The sequence below is a fragment of the Mesoplodon mirus genome (genome assembly GCF_964341445.2).
Source record: "Mesoplodon mirus genome assembly, chromosome: 9".
NCBI classification, from domain to species: Eukaryota; Metazoa; Chordata; class Mammalia; order Artiodactyla; family Ziphiidae; genus Mesoplodon; species Mesoplodon mirus.
In genome coordinates this window covers 78736956-78751235 of record NC_138985.1, presented here as the reverse complement: position 1 = coordinate 78751235, position 14280 = coordinate 78736956, and the positions used below count along the sequence as shown (strand labels likewise).

Genomic DNA, 14280 nt, shown 5'->3' with positions numbered 1-14280 from the left:
TCTTTCCCATCAGAAACAAAGTCAAAAAGCTTATCTATCTATATATAACTATACATCTCCTTTGTTCCTCACTTGAATGTAAGCTTCTCCCGAGTATGGTGGTTTGTACAAAGCAGCAGCTCAATAAACATTAGTTGAATAAATAGGGCTCTCTCTTTTAACCCCACCCTACCATAGGCACATAACTACTATTAGCAAGTACAAGTAGGCAACTAGCTTGGAGGTCGCCCACCCCCTGTCCCTGGAGAAATGAGTCAAAGTGTAATCACCTGAGCAGAATCTATTTTATTGCAAAGAGTTATCACCTGATTCCCTTGAACACAAATAATTCAATGAATTCCTTAGGCTTTCAAGGGAGTTCATAAAGTTACATGAGGTGCCATGAAATTTACTGGCCACAGTGAACTTATTCTGGTGCCAAAGCTCCTTTTGTAAAAGAAGCTGTACATAGAGCCAAATTCCCGTTCTTGTTTCCTGTTGGTTCTCTTCCATGCCAGCCACCTTTAACCCCATGAAAGCTGAAGGACCCTACCACAAAATCAGCCCCCTTCTGGCGGCTGTCCCCAGCCCCCCTTGCCTTGGAGCTGCTCCCATCCCTGTAGTGGAAAGTTGGCCTTTTGTTGCCTGCAGATACGCCCTTGGTCGGTTCTTAACCCTGTACCCTCCCAGGACAGTGAGAAGCTCAGGTGTTAGCAGTTGCTCTTGGAAGATCATTCCTTTAGTTCTGCTCAGAGTCCAGTTGGTTGAGTCTCTTTACAATGATGCTGTTGATTTTCTTAAGATCATCTATGTCCTTTCCCTCAGCTGCTAGTCTTCTTGACACATCTTCCATCTTGTTGCCAGTTTGAACTTTAAAATGAAAAACAGACAGTGTTACACTGGCTTCCAGTGTATTCCATCGGCACTCATCAGAGCCCCGTTGGGGTGCTCGGCTCGAGAGCTGAGAGGCCCTCTTGGCAAATCCCCTGCTCCAGTATCCCACGCAGCCCAGAAGCCCAGAAGAGAAATTGATGAAGACTGAAGTTACCTATCAAGTGAATTATTTTTACGACTTCTTGGTGAAAGACTTGACTACCTTTGGCAGACTCCACACAGATTTTCGCTAAGAAAGACTCTGCTGTGAGCAACCGAAGGAAACCACCAGCGTCTGATTATTCCCACAGAAGTGGCTGTTATGTTGTCTCATTTTGAGACCCATTCTCAGAAAAGGTTTTTCACTTCACATGTGGGAGGTGGGATATTTTGGGTTCCAGACTACTTTGATATACACAGCTCTCCTGGTTCTAAATTACCAGCCCATAATGAATGTATAATAATCCCCCTCAGACCACCCTGAGAGCAGAGAGTCCATATTTCCAAAATAAATAGAACCCCTGGTTATTGAGTAAGTCAGGGAATGGAATACTCTGAGGTCTGCTTATGAGTTAAAATTTCCAAGAAAAGCAGCACAAAATCAGTATTTAACATGTGAGCTCCTTATCATTTCCATTGCAGGCAAGTTTTTTCCAAGATATCTTTCAGGAACTAATGATGGTGGTAACATACCACTGGGTTTAGCCAAAAACTAACGTGGGAAAGTGTTAGAGCCTCACCTTCCAGGCTTGGGACAAACTGTTGCCCAGAAGCTGCCTTTCTCCCATATCTGAAAAATTATGTTGGATGAATTATGGTCCAAGACATGACAGAGAGGTTTTAACTGAGATTTGATGCAGAGCCAGGAAGAGATACCACTTGCTTCTGGAGAAAAGTGTGAAACAAATAAATCCATAGCATGTGACATACTTCCCCTCTTGGGAACATTCTACATTAGTCAAACACAGAATGAAGTAGCAGCCATGTTGGACTAAGTCTGTTCCACAATACAGTGGTTCCAAGTTAAATTCCAAAAGAGAAAAAGGTTTCTATATGCAAAAACGTTAGAGAAAAATCATGCCTGACCTGCCTTTTGGAAATTCACAAGAAGTAAAATAAAATACCTTAAGTATTACTAACCCAGCAATTCTCAAACTCATTTGACCATAGAACCCTTTTTTAAGTTAAGGCAATACTTGCATCACATCCCACATATCTACATTGCTTGGCCACTGGAAACTGTTACAGAGGCAGGTAGGCATCCACGGTAACCTATCCTTGCTGTCCGTTATTCCTCTTTAGGACAGAGATTGTGGCAAAAACACAAGGCCCAACAGTTTATTCAATGTAATCAGTATAAAATAGCCTTGGGGCTTCCCTGGTGGTCCAGTGGTTGGGAGTCTGCCTGACGGTGCAGGGGACACGGGTTCGTGCCCCGGTCCAGGAGGATCCCACATGGCGCGGAGCGGCTGGTCCCGTGAGCCATGGCCGCTGAGCCTGCGCGTCCGAAGCCTGTGTTCCGCAATGGGAGAGGCCACAACAGTGAGAGGCCCGCATATCGCAAAAAAAAAAAGGAAAAAAAAATAGCCTTATTTCTCTTGCATAAAAATGTCAGGGTTATAAAGAATATAAGTTCTTACACTTCAGTTAAAATGACACAAATTGGCACTGAACCCCACTGAGAGCAAAACGGTTTCCTTGTTAAGGATGAGCACAGGCCAAGTTCATTTATAGCTGCCTGTGCCAACTCTGGTCTTAGGTTGGGCTAAGGTTTACCTGAAAACCACAGGAAGCCTTTATTATTACTTCAACACAGGCAGTGGAGGGCCAGGGAGGTCTGGAGGCAGACAGCTCAGGGTATGAATCCCAGTTCTGCTTCTGACTAGCTGGATAAATGTGGAGAGTTAAACTCTCTGGGCCTTAGTCTTTCATCGGTAAAATAGAAATATTAGACACTACCTTGAAGGGTAGAGTAAGGACTTAAGATAATGAATTTAATGTGTCTGGCAAAGAGTAATTGTCCAATAAAAAGACACTTCTTTATTCACATTTTCTTTCTTTTTTTTTTCTAAGATTTTTTTGATGTGGACCATTTTTTTTTTTAAAGTCTTTATTGAATTTGTTACAATATTGCTTCGTTTATGTTTTGTTTTTTTGGCCACAAGGCATGTGGGATCTTAGCTCCCCGACCAGGGATCAAACCCGCATGCCCTGCATTGGAAGGCAAAGTCTTAACCACTGGACTGCCAGGGAAGTCCCTTCATTCTGTTTCTTGATATGACTTTGCCCTCAATATAAAACACTAGAAGCAAACATAAAATAAATCCTATTCATACAACGGGGTATAATATGGTGATAAAGTGAATGGTCTTTGATGTCAGGCAGGGGTGTCTCTGAGCCCTGATTAGGCACCATTGTCTGTTGGCCTTGGGCATATTAATTAATCTCTCTAAGCTTCAGTTTCAGCATTGATAAAACCAAAATAACAATAGGTCCTACACCACAGAGTTGTTATGAGGTGGTGAGCAAACAGACATAAATGCTTAGCACAGTGCCTGGGACAGAGTGGGCACCCAATACATAACATTTTTAATTATCATTGCCCTAAATCTTACTACTTATTTTCCCACAAAAAACAGCAGTCCCTTTGGGTTGCTCCCAAGTTGGTAGGCATACCTAAAATTTCTCAATAGTTTAACTTAGTCATTTCCCAGGCAGGTGAGGCAGGATGGTATTTGGAGCATCAACTTATGAGGTATAACATTTCAGAAGAGTAATCCATGTGCTCTTTCCTGCAGGTTCAGGGCCACCCTCCTCCAAAGAATAATCACATGCAAGGGCACCATTATTGTAAGGAGGGTTCACACTGTAGCTTCTAAGTGCAAAAGGGCATCAGCAGGGTGACAAAGAAGCAATTAAACATCACCCCTTTGCACCAGCTCTGAAACCTATACCAGGAAGAGACCTTTAAGCTGGAAGAGAGATGAAGTTTGGGGGAGGAAAAGGGGTTAGAAGCTGTAAGAGTCATGCCCTCTGCCCACTTCCCATCACCATCACTGCTACACTACCTCCACTGATCCTGAATGAATCTGAAATAGAGGCATTTCAGAGACATGGGATCCACCTCTCATTTAGGAGTTCTGAAGGCTACAAGGCCTATAGGGCAGAAGAAATGACAGTGTGGTGGATCCAACCAAAAGGGTATAAAGCATGACTCCTTCTCTCAGGCTCCGTCCACTCTTAAGAGGGGTGGGAGGGAACTGAAGTAACCCCAGATGGTGGTCTGCAGAGGACAGCTCAGGGAGGATGCTGGTGGGCTTTCCTGAAAGGGCAACATGCCTCAGGATGGACAGCAGCCCTCCCGGACCTGAGGCAGAGAGGAGAGTGGCACTGAGACCTCAGGGGATCTCTTGGCTGAGGGGCTGTGTAGGAAAGCCTGGGTCACCACTCAAGGGCGGACACGCAGGGCCCAGGCCAAGGGCAGGCAGGATGCCAGCCTGGGCGGTGTCAGACAGGAGCAGTCTCCTCCCATCCCAGCACTGCCTCTGGGCCCTGGCACAAGCCCAGTTAGTGCTTCTAATGGATTTCAGGGAAGCGAGGGAACCTGGAAGAGGGGGTGAACCTGACTGTGACTGAAAATTATAGACCTGAGTTCACAGAGAACCCATGTGTTGGATGAAGAAAACCCCGAGTTAGCTAGAATAAGCTGCCTACCATTGGCAGCTAGGGACTCCAGGTGAGAAATTAAAGCATTATAGAAACATTTAATGTCCATGTTTGCGAACTCCTGGCACTGAGGGCTTATGAGTGCCCAGCGGCCTGGCCCAGAGCAGCAGGTACCCTAAGCATTCACGCCCCCTCAGCCTTCAGCGGCAGCACTGACTGCCAGGAAGCTCTGCCTCGTTACCGGAGCAAAGCTAAACAACCAGCTACAAAGTAAGTGCACAGCAGTGAAGAAAAGTGTGTCGATGGTACTTACCTATCAGAAATATCACGAAGGAAACCAGTGCCAGGCTGACAATCAGCACGATGATCAGCCCCACCAAAAACAGACTGTGGTTTCCACTTCCTGAGTTAGTGCCGATGTCCGGGATTTTCTCCTCTAGAGCTAATGTGAAACAAGCAACAACAAAGACAAAAACTCCTCAGCATTAAAAAAAAAAAGAGAGCGAGAAAGAGAGAGAGAGATGTAAGGGATATGCCCATTTTCCCTCTGATCACTCTGGAAAGAGACTTATGTTTGAGGAATGTCTTTGGATCGGGTGCTCTTTGAGAATTTTTCACCTTCTTCTATATCAGTATCCAAAGAACAAGTCAGGTCAAGCTATCTCCTCAGCCCCTATTTAGAAAATTCTTTGAAGATCGTGTTAACACTGATGTAGCTGGACTTGGATTTTTCTTTTGCTTGGGGGAGGTGGGTGGTGGGCAGGGAATAAAGAAGTTAAGGGTTCAGAGTGATGGAGGCTCTATTGCCCTTTTCCCAAACTGAGCCAAGAATAAAACACAGCTGGCTGTGGGCCACTGACTCTGGGTGAAAGGCTGAACACTCTGAGATATCTCCCAGAAAACTTTATGTCCTATAAAAATAACCAGTTATGCTTATATCCATTTAAACAACAACATCAAAATGACCCTGATGTAATTTGGTTTCTAAAAGCTGTTTCCAGGATGGACACGCTCTGGAAGCAAGGTTCTCTTAAGTGTTTTACAGTTGAACTGAAAATGCAACCATGCTTATAAAACAGCTTGGTTCACCCAAACCATGAATTGTCTGCATTTGGTCACTGTTTTGTAAGGCCTATTTGCCTAATAACACCCAAATTAAATTGCAAAAGAAATAACAGAAACTTGCGGTAATGGAGATCCTTGAATTGCTTTCTGTAATCCCTCCTACTTTGTATCAGTCCCACACCCTCTGCTACTTGATTATGGAGAGATGGGGGCTTAGGTCCTGTGCTTTATAGGGACATCCTGTGTCACACCCTCCAGAGCTTTTCCTTGCTAATCATAACCACGGCATAAGCCGGCACCCAAACACCTGCATTTATTGAGACCAACTGCAGTAAAAACAGGTGAAAATCTGAACAAATTAAAATGAAGAGAAAAACAAGAATTCAAAAAGGATTAAGGGGGCTTCCCTGGTGGTGCAGTGGTTAAGAACCCGCCTACCAATGCAGGGGACACGGGTTCGAGCCCTGGTCCGGGAAGATCCCACATGCCACGGAGCAACTAAGCCCGTGCACCACAACTACTGAGCCTGCGCTCTAGAGCCCGTGAGCCACAACTACTGAGCCTGCATGCCACAACTACTGAAGCCCATGCACCTAGAGCCCATGATCCCCAAGAGAAGCTACCTCAAGAAGCCCGTGCACTGCAATGAAGAGTAGCCCCCGCTCGCCGCAACTAGAGAAAGCCCACGCGCAGCAACGAAGACCTAACGCAGCCAAAAAATAATAATAAATAAATAAATAATAAAATAAAAACACAAAGATTTAGAAGGGGAATAATGGACATAAAATTGGGACAGTAAGAGTTTCGAGCGCATGTGAAACAAACAGCAAGTGGGCATTTATCACCTGCGTTGGAATGTCAGCGTTTAAGCTAGAAAAGATGGGGCTCAGAATAACCTGATAGAACTCATTTATAATATTTAGGGGACAAGATACACATGTAGTATTTAGTATTCAGCAGTCTTTTATTTTGTTTTCCTCCTCCTCTTTCTAGTGCTTTAATTGAGGCAATCTGTAATCTAAAAAAATGAAGCTGACTTTTTTGCCCAACAAAATCTTAATGATTTTTTTTAAACTAGATAAACGTGTGGAACAATCCGCTATGAAGTAAGACCTCTCTAGGAAAGTGGGCACCCTCGGTGACCTGGCTGTGGTCACTAGAAGGCACAAAAGCGGCCAAGAGGGATGAGTAAGCCTCATCTCAGCAGCCTCCACCGCTTTCCAGGTAGAGAAACTCCACAGGGAACTTCTCAGAACTTTTAAAGACAAGAGTTCAAATCTTGCTTAAGAGCCAAGAAAGCCCACAAGCCTGGCAAGTATTCAGAGAACAAAAGCAAAAATTGCCTAATACTAAACAGCATCTCTAACGCGGAGGCTTCCTAATGCCCACCCCGCCCCCAGCCCACGACCACAGGTCCAGCTCAGCATTCGCTATTTTTAGGTGGCCTAGAAGCCCGGACGGGCGGCCAAGCCTGGGAAGGCACACATACGGAACAGATGCTGTGATCCGGCAGGACAGAGGTTTAGTTTGTTTAAGTCATTTATGGAATCCACAACATAAAGCTTTCTATCTTCAGGAATGCCGCCAGAGCCGGTGTCCTGGGAAGAAGGATTCATTGTCCCTGGAAGAAAACACTGCTGTTAAACACGAGAGGCGGGGCTGGGGAGCCGGCCTTCACACGGATTACAGCCCACAGGAAGTTGGGCTGGCATGTGAAGACCCACCCACACATACTACTGCCAAATGAAAGGCTAGAAAAGTTTAGCTGTTCCTTTTGGGGACAACATGTCTTCTTTTTGCTTTGCTTGCCAGGAAGCTCAGAGTCAAGTGTGTTTCCCAATTTTAACGCTTTAATACCCTGCTTATCTGCACTTGCTCTTTCTTCCTGCTCAGATTTCTCAATTCTGTCTATATTTACCCTGGGCCTCTTTTAATTTTTTGTAATTGATTTTTGAATATTTCTCTTTATTACACTGTTCGTATTCTGGTGAGATTTCTCAAATCCTTTGTGCAAGAAGACGATGTATAAACACATAAAAAGATAAAATTAAGCTAGGCAGCCTGTGGCCATAAAGATCCTGATAGAAGAAGAAAATGTTACTGTGAACCATTCTAATTGATGAGGCTTTAATACAAAACTATACTTTTTATACTCTCCCTCAATATAGTATAGGAGTCCCCACCTTAAAGGTATCCTTTAGTCATTACAGACTGGCTCTGAGACCTCAAGACAAAAATCTTATTAGCAAACTGAGTACGGAGATGAATACTGCAGTTGTTGGAGGCTAAACTTCAGGACCTCTCAGGTCTCTTCCTTCTGTGTTTCCTTAGAGTGCGGTCACTTACATAATAAGTAATTCTAAAATTGTGGTTTACATTGAAGATAATATTCTCTAATGAGAGCACAAGTTCAAGCTACACTGAAAAATCTGAATGGATTAAAAAGTTCTATTTTAAGATGTCCCTCTAGCACAACAGAGAACTTGTGACCTTTTAATTATGTGAAAAGAAGGTTCTAGGAAGACAAATTCCGATTGCTATCAAAGCTTTCTCCTTCACAGTTACCTCTTTTCATAAAATGAGTCTAATAATGGATGTGGGATTTTTTGATTGGGAAAGGATTTTAGACGTGCTCTCATCTAGCCCCCATCCTTTCCACAAATGAGAAAACTGAAGCTCAGAAGGTAAATGCCCAAGATCTTACATAAGCTAGTTGCTGGGCTGGAAGCAGGCCTCACACTTCAGAGTTCACTGCCCCTTCCCTTGTGCCACCTTTCTTCTCCACACACTTCCCGAATCCTTTGTCAAGACTCAGCTCAAACCTCACCTCCATTAAGAATCAACCTGTCTTTCCCTTGTGCCCTTGCTGGATACTGTACATTCTTCTATCAGAACATCTGTTCTATTTTATCGCATTTATTTGCCTACATCTTTGATTTCCCCAATTGACTGAACACTCCATAGGGTAATCTCCAATCCTATTCTTCAAATGCCCAGTGCCAAGTTGAGAAGCCAGTGATTTATGTTAAGTTGGAACACCTAAAATATTTTATTTAGGATTTAAATCTCACTATTTCCAAAAGAATTTGAGGCAGTTAATAATAAGTACACTAACATAAAACCGAGGTTAAGAATCCTCGTGTCGTATCTATCTGGACTTTAGTAAAAGCAGTGCAGAAAACTTCACGTCTGCCTATATGTGGCAACACACTATTGACTTCCTCTTAACATTTTAAAAATTTCCTTTAATGCCCAGCTACAGAATGAAGGCAAATATGATTAGAGTTAGGAGAAACCAAATTCAGGAAAAAAAAGATGAACACCTATAGAAGATCTGAAAAAAAAAAAAGTATCAGCCATTTACTAAACAGATTAAACTGCACACTAAAATATTAAGACCGAACAATTTCCCAGTAATAACTAAAAACCTACTAGTACTTGTAAAAAAAAAAGAATGTTCCCCCAGAACCCTAGCTAAGAAAAACAGTGAGCTCGAAAAGTCATGAACTAGTTAAATTTTTTTCAAAGCAAAAATCTAAAAGGGTATTTCAGTTATGCTGAAATTTTAATTAACAAGAACACTTAAATCCCTGAATATTTTAGGTAAGATACTACCGAAGCACTTTAGATATAGATATTACTGAATTCCAAATATACTTCATGGATCATTCCTAAGGGAATGATTTTAAGTGACAAAAAAAAAAAAGTAACAGCATATAGAACAGAGGGGCCTTAGAGATCAATCAAATCTCATCCTTTTACAGATAAAACCAAAAGTGTTGACTGATGCATGGTCACAGATTCCTATTCTTTTAAAAATGTTTTCTATTTTATCCTCTCTTTATATATTATCCCAAACACTAATATCTGATGAGGCATAAAGGTTGTGTCCCATCATAGGATCATCATTCCAGACACAGCGTCTATTTTAGGCTTGGTGGCTGACACATGGTTCATTTTTGGATCTCTGACTTGACATCCTTGAGCCTTAGCTTCCCCTCTAGGGATGTAATTACTATTGCTTAAATCTCATACTGAGGCTTAAATCAGTGTTTACAAAGTAGAGGACTAGCTAGAAAATCATAGCTATAAAACTGACTTAAGAGCTGCACGACTAATAAAATCTCCAAACTACTGGCCTTGCTGCTAACTCAAAAGGTGATTCAATGCGACATCAAACCCAGAAGCATTAACGTAACAACTTAGTGTGAACTCTGAAGCGCTCTGAACGGAAATCTCTTCATTTGGGTAAAGTCACAATGTAAATAGATGCTATTTCAATGCATTTTTAATTAAATGCAACATGCAAATGAAAAATAAAGAGCCACTAGAAAAAACTGAGTTGGGTGTGGTTCACCGACGTCAAGAGCCTGCAAATGACCCCGTGAGTAAATGGATACAAGATCACATGGCCCTCAAGCCAGGACCCATAGCTGTTTGACACTCAGTTGTTGCTATCTTTGCATCCCCACATGAGAGCATCTGGGAACAACCAGCAGTGCTGAAGCAGCCAGAGTGTTACTAAATTCTGCCTTGCACTAACTTGACCCTCCTTCTTGACTGCGGTGTGCAAATTTGCTCATTAAGTAAGACTGACCAACCAAAGTAGCATCCTTTTCATGGAACCCTTTCTAATACCTTGAGCTGAAATATGTAAGTAATTTTATTTTCCTCCAGTTTAGATCAATGCTAACAGCTGATTCTTTTTGTCATTTAAGAATTCTTTGACTACCTACTAATAAATATTCTGACCAATATCATCGTCTATGAAAATTTGCTTTGCTCTTTACTTTTTCCCATAGGTGCTTAGTATCGAACCAGAGAAATAACTCAAACCAGCACTGCTTGCCACAAAATCAAAATTGTTATAATAGGATTTAATTCAAAGCTAATAGGAAGCTTTACTGAGCAAGTCATGGTAATTTGTTCTATAATTCCATTTCAGAGTCAGTGCCTCTTCACATCCAGGAAGTAATTTTTAAAATCAAGTCTAAATCATCTGTATCAAAAGTTAAAAAAGCACAGAGTAGGGCTTCCCTGGTGGTGCAGTGGTTAAGAATCCGCCTGCCAATGCAGGGGACACGGGTCCGAGCCCTGGTCCCGGAAGATCCTACATGCCACGGAGCAACTAAGCCTGTGCGCCACAACTACTGAGCCCACGTGCCACAACTACTGAAGCCTGTGTGCCTAGAGCCCGTGCTCCACAACAAGAGAAGCCACCGCAATGAGGAGCCTGTACACTGCAATGAAGAGTAGCCCCTGCTCACCAGAACCAGAGAAAAGCCCGCGCACAGCAACGAAGACCCAACGCAGCCAAAGATAAAATAAATTTAAAAATTAAAAAAAAAAGCACACAGCACATGCAACAAAAAACATCCCAGCCTCAAAAATCATAATTCAGTCTCAGTAGAGTAATAGCATGCAAATTACTTACAAAAATGTGAGCTCTGACTGCTAGGTTACCAGGAAAAACAAATTACTCAGAGGCAACTATAATGACTTTCTAGAAATTCTATAGCTCTTTCTTTGCCTCCCTTCAGCACATGGTGCTCCTATAAAGCCCATAAACCCCAGCATGAAACTGCTGGTCTATATTTAGTGTTAACTTAGCCAAGCAGTGTAAGATTCCAAATACTGACTTTTTTCATAGTGCCTAAGGTTTTTAGTAAATATAGTACTGGGACTATGTTTTAAAAAGAAAAAAAACCACCATGCCTTGATTTAATTGGTAACTGATGAGGTTCTGATTGGACTGAGATTTATGTCCTTATTTGGCGGATGTGTAAACTGACACAGTTCCTGCACTTCTGCCAGGAGGTGCTCCCATATATAAATATCGGGTAGCAGGCTGGAGCTGCCACTCTGACAACTAACTTGCACAGGACTCCAGTCAACAGGAAAAGAATAAGGCTGACCGTCTAACCAGGATGAGGGCAGATCAGAGGACACCTAGGGCTTGCAGTAGCTACAGAAGCGGACTGTGCGTGGGAGATTGCATGGCTACAGACCCAGTGCCCCCACTGCCGGCAATGGAAGCACTTTATCTCATCAACTTTCTTTCCTTTTCAAAGGCTTTATTCTGTGAGTTTTTAATGCGTCCTCCTTTCTCAGGAATGTCAGCCTCTGACATGGTTCCCTCTCACACATGCCAAGGACCGTCTGCCCTCTGGGGTACATAAAAGCAGCACAGTGAGGAGTAGACTATACCACAAGCCCACCCCCTGACTATCCGAGCAGGATACTGAGGGTTAAGTGGTAAACGGATACGTAACCCTTTATAATCCTACCCTCCATTGCCATCGCTAGACAGACATTAATTCATCCTTGAGACATATTGCACGTCAATTAGAAAATGTTTGCTCCACAAAATTCCTTTTACGTCTGTATTCAGTATGGACCTCACTCTCCTCTTGGGGGAAAAGAGTGTCATCTTTCAAAGCTTTATCTATACCTGAGGACCAGTTCATGAAGAAAGGCAATGTAACTAGTAACTTTTTCTCAGAAGCATATAATACATTAAAAGCTATACCAAATTTCTTGGAAAATGAGAATGTTTGTTAGCTATTATTTTAATTATCATATTCAGCTTTAATCTCCCAACTACCTCATCTGTTTTAAACCATCTATTCTTTGAAAAAATAATAGGATGGCCTCATTTTGAACACTGTTTTTCTCTCTCCTGTAAACCAAACCCTTGAAGTATCTGTCACCTCCACTCCACCTCAAAGGTGAGGAAAATGGAGACTAAGCAACTCCTCCTGCCAAAGTCTGAATTCAACCCTATTTTACACCAGTGAGGGGGATGAGATTTTTTATGGCTCATGAGCCGTTAGACTTCTGGAGAACCAGTGAAGAACAAAACAAGACAACCTACCTCATTTTATCTACTCTGTATCTGAAAGGCCACATCCAGAAGAGTTTTGAGTCACAAAAAGAAAATAGGTATTCTCACATGAACTGTTCAACCTGGGGATATTTTCAAGTATTTCTTGCTTTTTCTTTCAAGTATTATATCTCATTCCCAGGAAATTAAAACATGCTACCAAAGACTTGAGTCAAAGATACCAATTGGTTCAAAATTAATGACTGAACCTCGAAGAACTTACTAGGCAGGGACCATTTTAAATTCCTTTAAGCCAGCAAGATTAACCAAGAAGCAAGGAATGAATTGGTCTCTCATATACCATTTTACTGCTCTGAAGAAAACTCAAGCATTCTTTCACATTGAATCCCCAGTTATCCTGTCTAGCAACTACCCATCAATTTGACAAAAGGCCCCCGTCTATAAATTTAATATACAAATTAACACTTACTTATATCTTCTTCCTCCTAAAATCCCAGTAAAAAGGCAGAATAAAAATTATAAAACCACAAGTATAAAAATAGGAGGAAACACTGAGCAAGATTTCAACAAATGTATCAAATATGGGAAGGAGAGAGTGGTTGGTACCTGCCTTAGCAGACCTCCGGAGGACCATCACTGCTGAGTGAGGTGACAGACCCTGCAGAATTCAGGCAGGCTCAGGAACTGGCGGCAAAAGTGAAGTATGGAGCTAAATACAGGCAGGTAATTTCACGTTAGCTGAAAATACAATGCAATAAGAAGACTGGAAAACCATGTTACAGAAATCTCCCAAGAAAAAGAAATAAGGCCAGAGGCTCAACCCAGCAGCTCTAGTATCTCATGGGAGTTCCAGATCAAAGAAAATGTGTATGTGTGTGTGAAGGGGGAGGGGAGGTCAAGAACTTAGTATTTTCCAGATTGCCAGAGTCCACCAAAGCACAGTACCACCTGCTTTTAGAACAGTAGAGACAGATTCAAAGAACAAAAGAAACAAATCAGAAATTAAAATCCCATCAGATATCGCAGCAACACTTTAATAGAGCAATGCCTTCAAAATCCTTAATTTGGTTTTCTACCTAGAATTTTATATACCAAGCCAAAGTATCTGTCAGACATTTAAAGTTCCAAAATAACTGACCTCCCACACACTCATTTCCAGAAGTTACTGAAGGAAGTGTTCCACTTTAACAGGAAAGTAACCTAATAACGAAGACAGGGGGTCCAGATGTGTAATCCAACTCGTGAGAGGAAAACAAATCCCAGGATGATGAAGTCTCAGGAAACAGCTGTATACTAAGATGAGAGAGAAGTTAGTCTAGACTGAAACAAGTACTCTGTTGGGCTTTGACCATGTGGAAGATAGATTAAAGAAGAATTTTACAAACTTACTTGGGACTATTTTGGAAAAGTGAGTGATGTGTGTGTAAAACCAAGACAAGATGTCCTGTGAGAATGGAAATGTAAGCATAGTAAACCATCTAGTTCAGAAATGAATAGAAATATGGTCACTATAATGCAAATGATGCTGATTTAACCAAAAAAAACAAACAAAAAACCGAAACAAAATGGGAGAAGGGAAAAGTAAAAAGGCAGAAATCTTCACCTATCGAATAAAGAAATAGCTGTGTAAGCATACTACTTAGAAATCTGAAACCAAGGTGCTAGGAAAAAACTATAAAGGCTGAAATGAAATGCCTCATGAGAAATGGGAAAGGATGGCACAGGGAGCTAACTTCCTTATAAGCCTTGACATACTATTATGTATATACATCACTTTAATAAAAATTCATTAATATTTTAAAATATACATATATGAAATTGAAAATTTAGAAAAAAATATTACTTGCAATCTC

General features: G+C 41.8%; 1 protein-coding gene across 1 annotated transcript; it reads right to left on the bottom strand.

Moving 5' to 3' along the window:
* Window positions 1-270: 270 nt before the first annotated feature.
* On the bottom strand, window positions 271-14260 carry LSMEM1 (leucine rich single-pass membrane protein 1). The gene is made up of 5 exons (XM_082632811.1): window positions 13566-14260; window positions 13034-13165; window positions 7073-7204; window positions 4832-4960; window positions 271-849 (listed from the first exon to the last, which is right to left on the bottom strand). The coding sequence occupies exons 2-5, from the start codon at window positions 13059-13061 to the stop codon at window positions 719-721; spliced, it is 420 nt and encodes a 139-aa protein (XP_082488937.1). The 5' UTR covers window positions 13062-13165; window positions 13566-14260; the 3' UTR covers window positions 271-718.
* Window positions 14261-14280: the final 20 nt, after the last annotated feature.

Coding starts and splice junctions, on each gene's coding strand:
- LSMEM1 (XM_082632811.1), bottom strand. CDS start 13,061: ATGGTCCTCCGGAGGTCTGCTAAGGCAG. Junction 7,205..13,033: donor CCGGAGGTCTGCTAAGGCAG/GTACCAACCACT, acceptor GTTTTCTTCCAG/GGACAATGAATCCTTCTTCC. Junction 4,961..7,072: donor CGGATCACAGCATCTGTTCC/GTATGTGTGCCT, acceptor GTTTCACATTAG/CTCTAGAGGAGAAAATCCCG.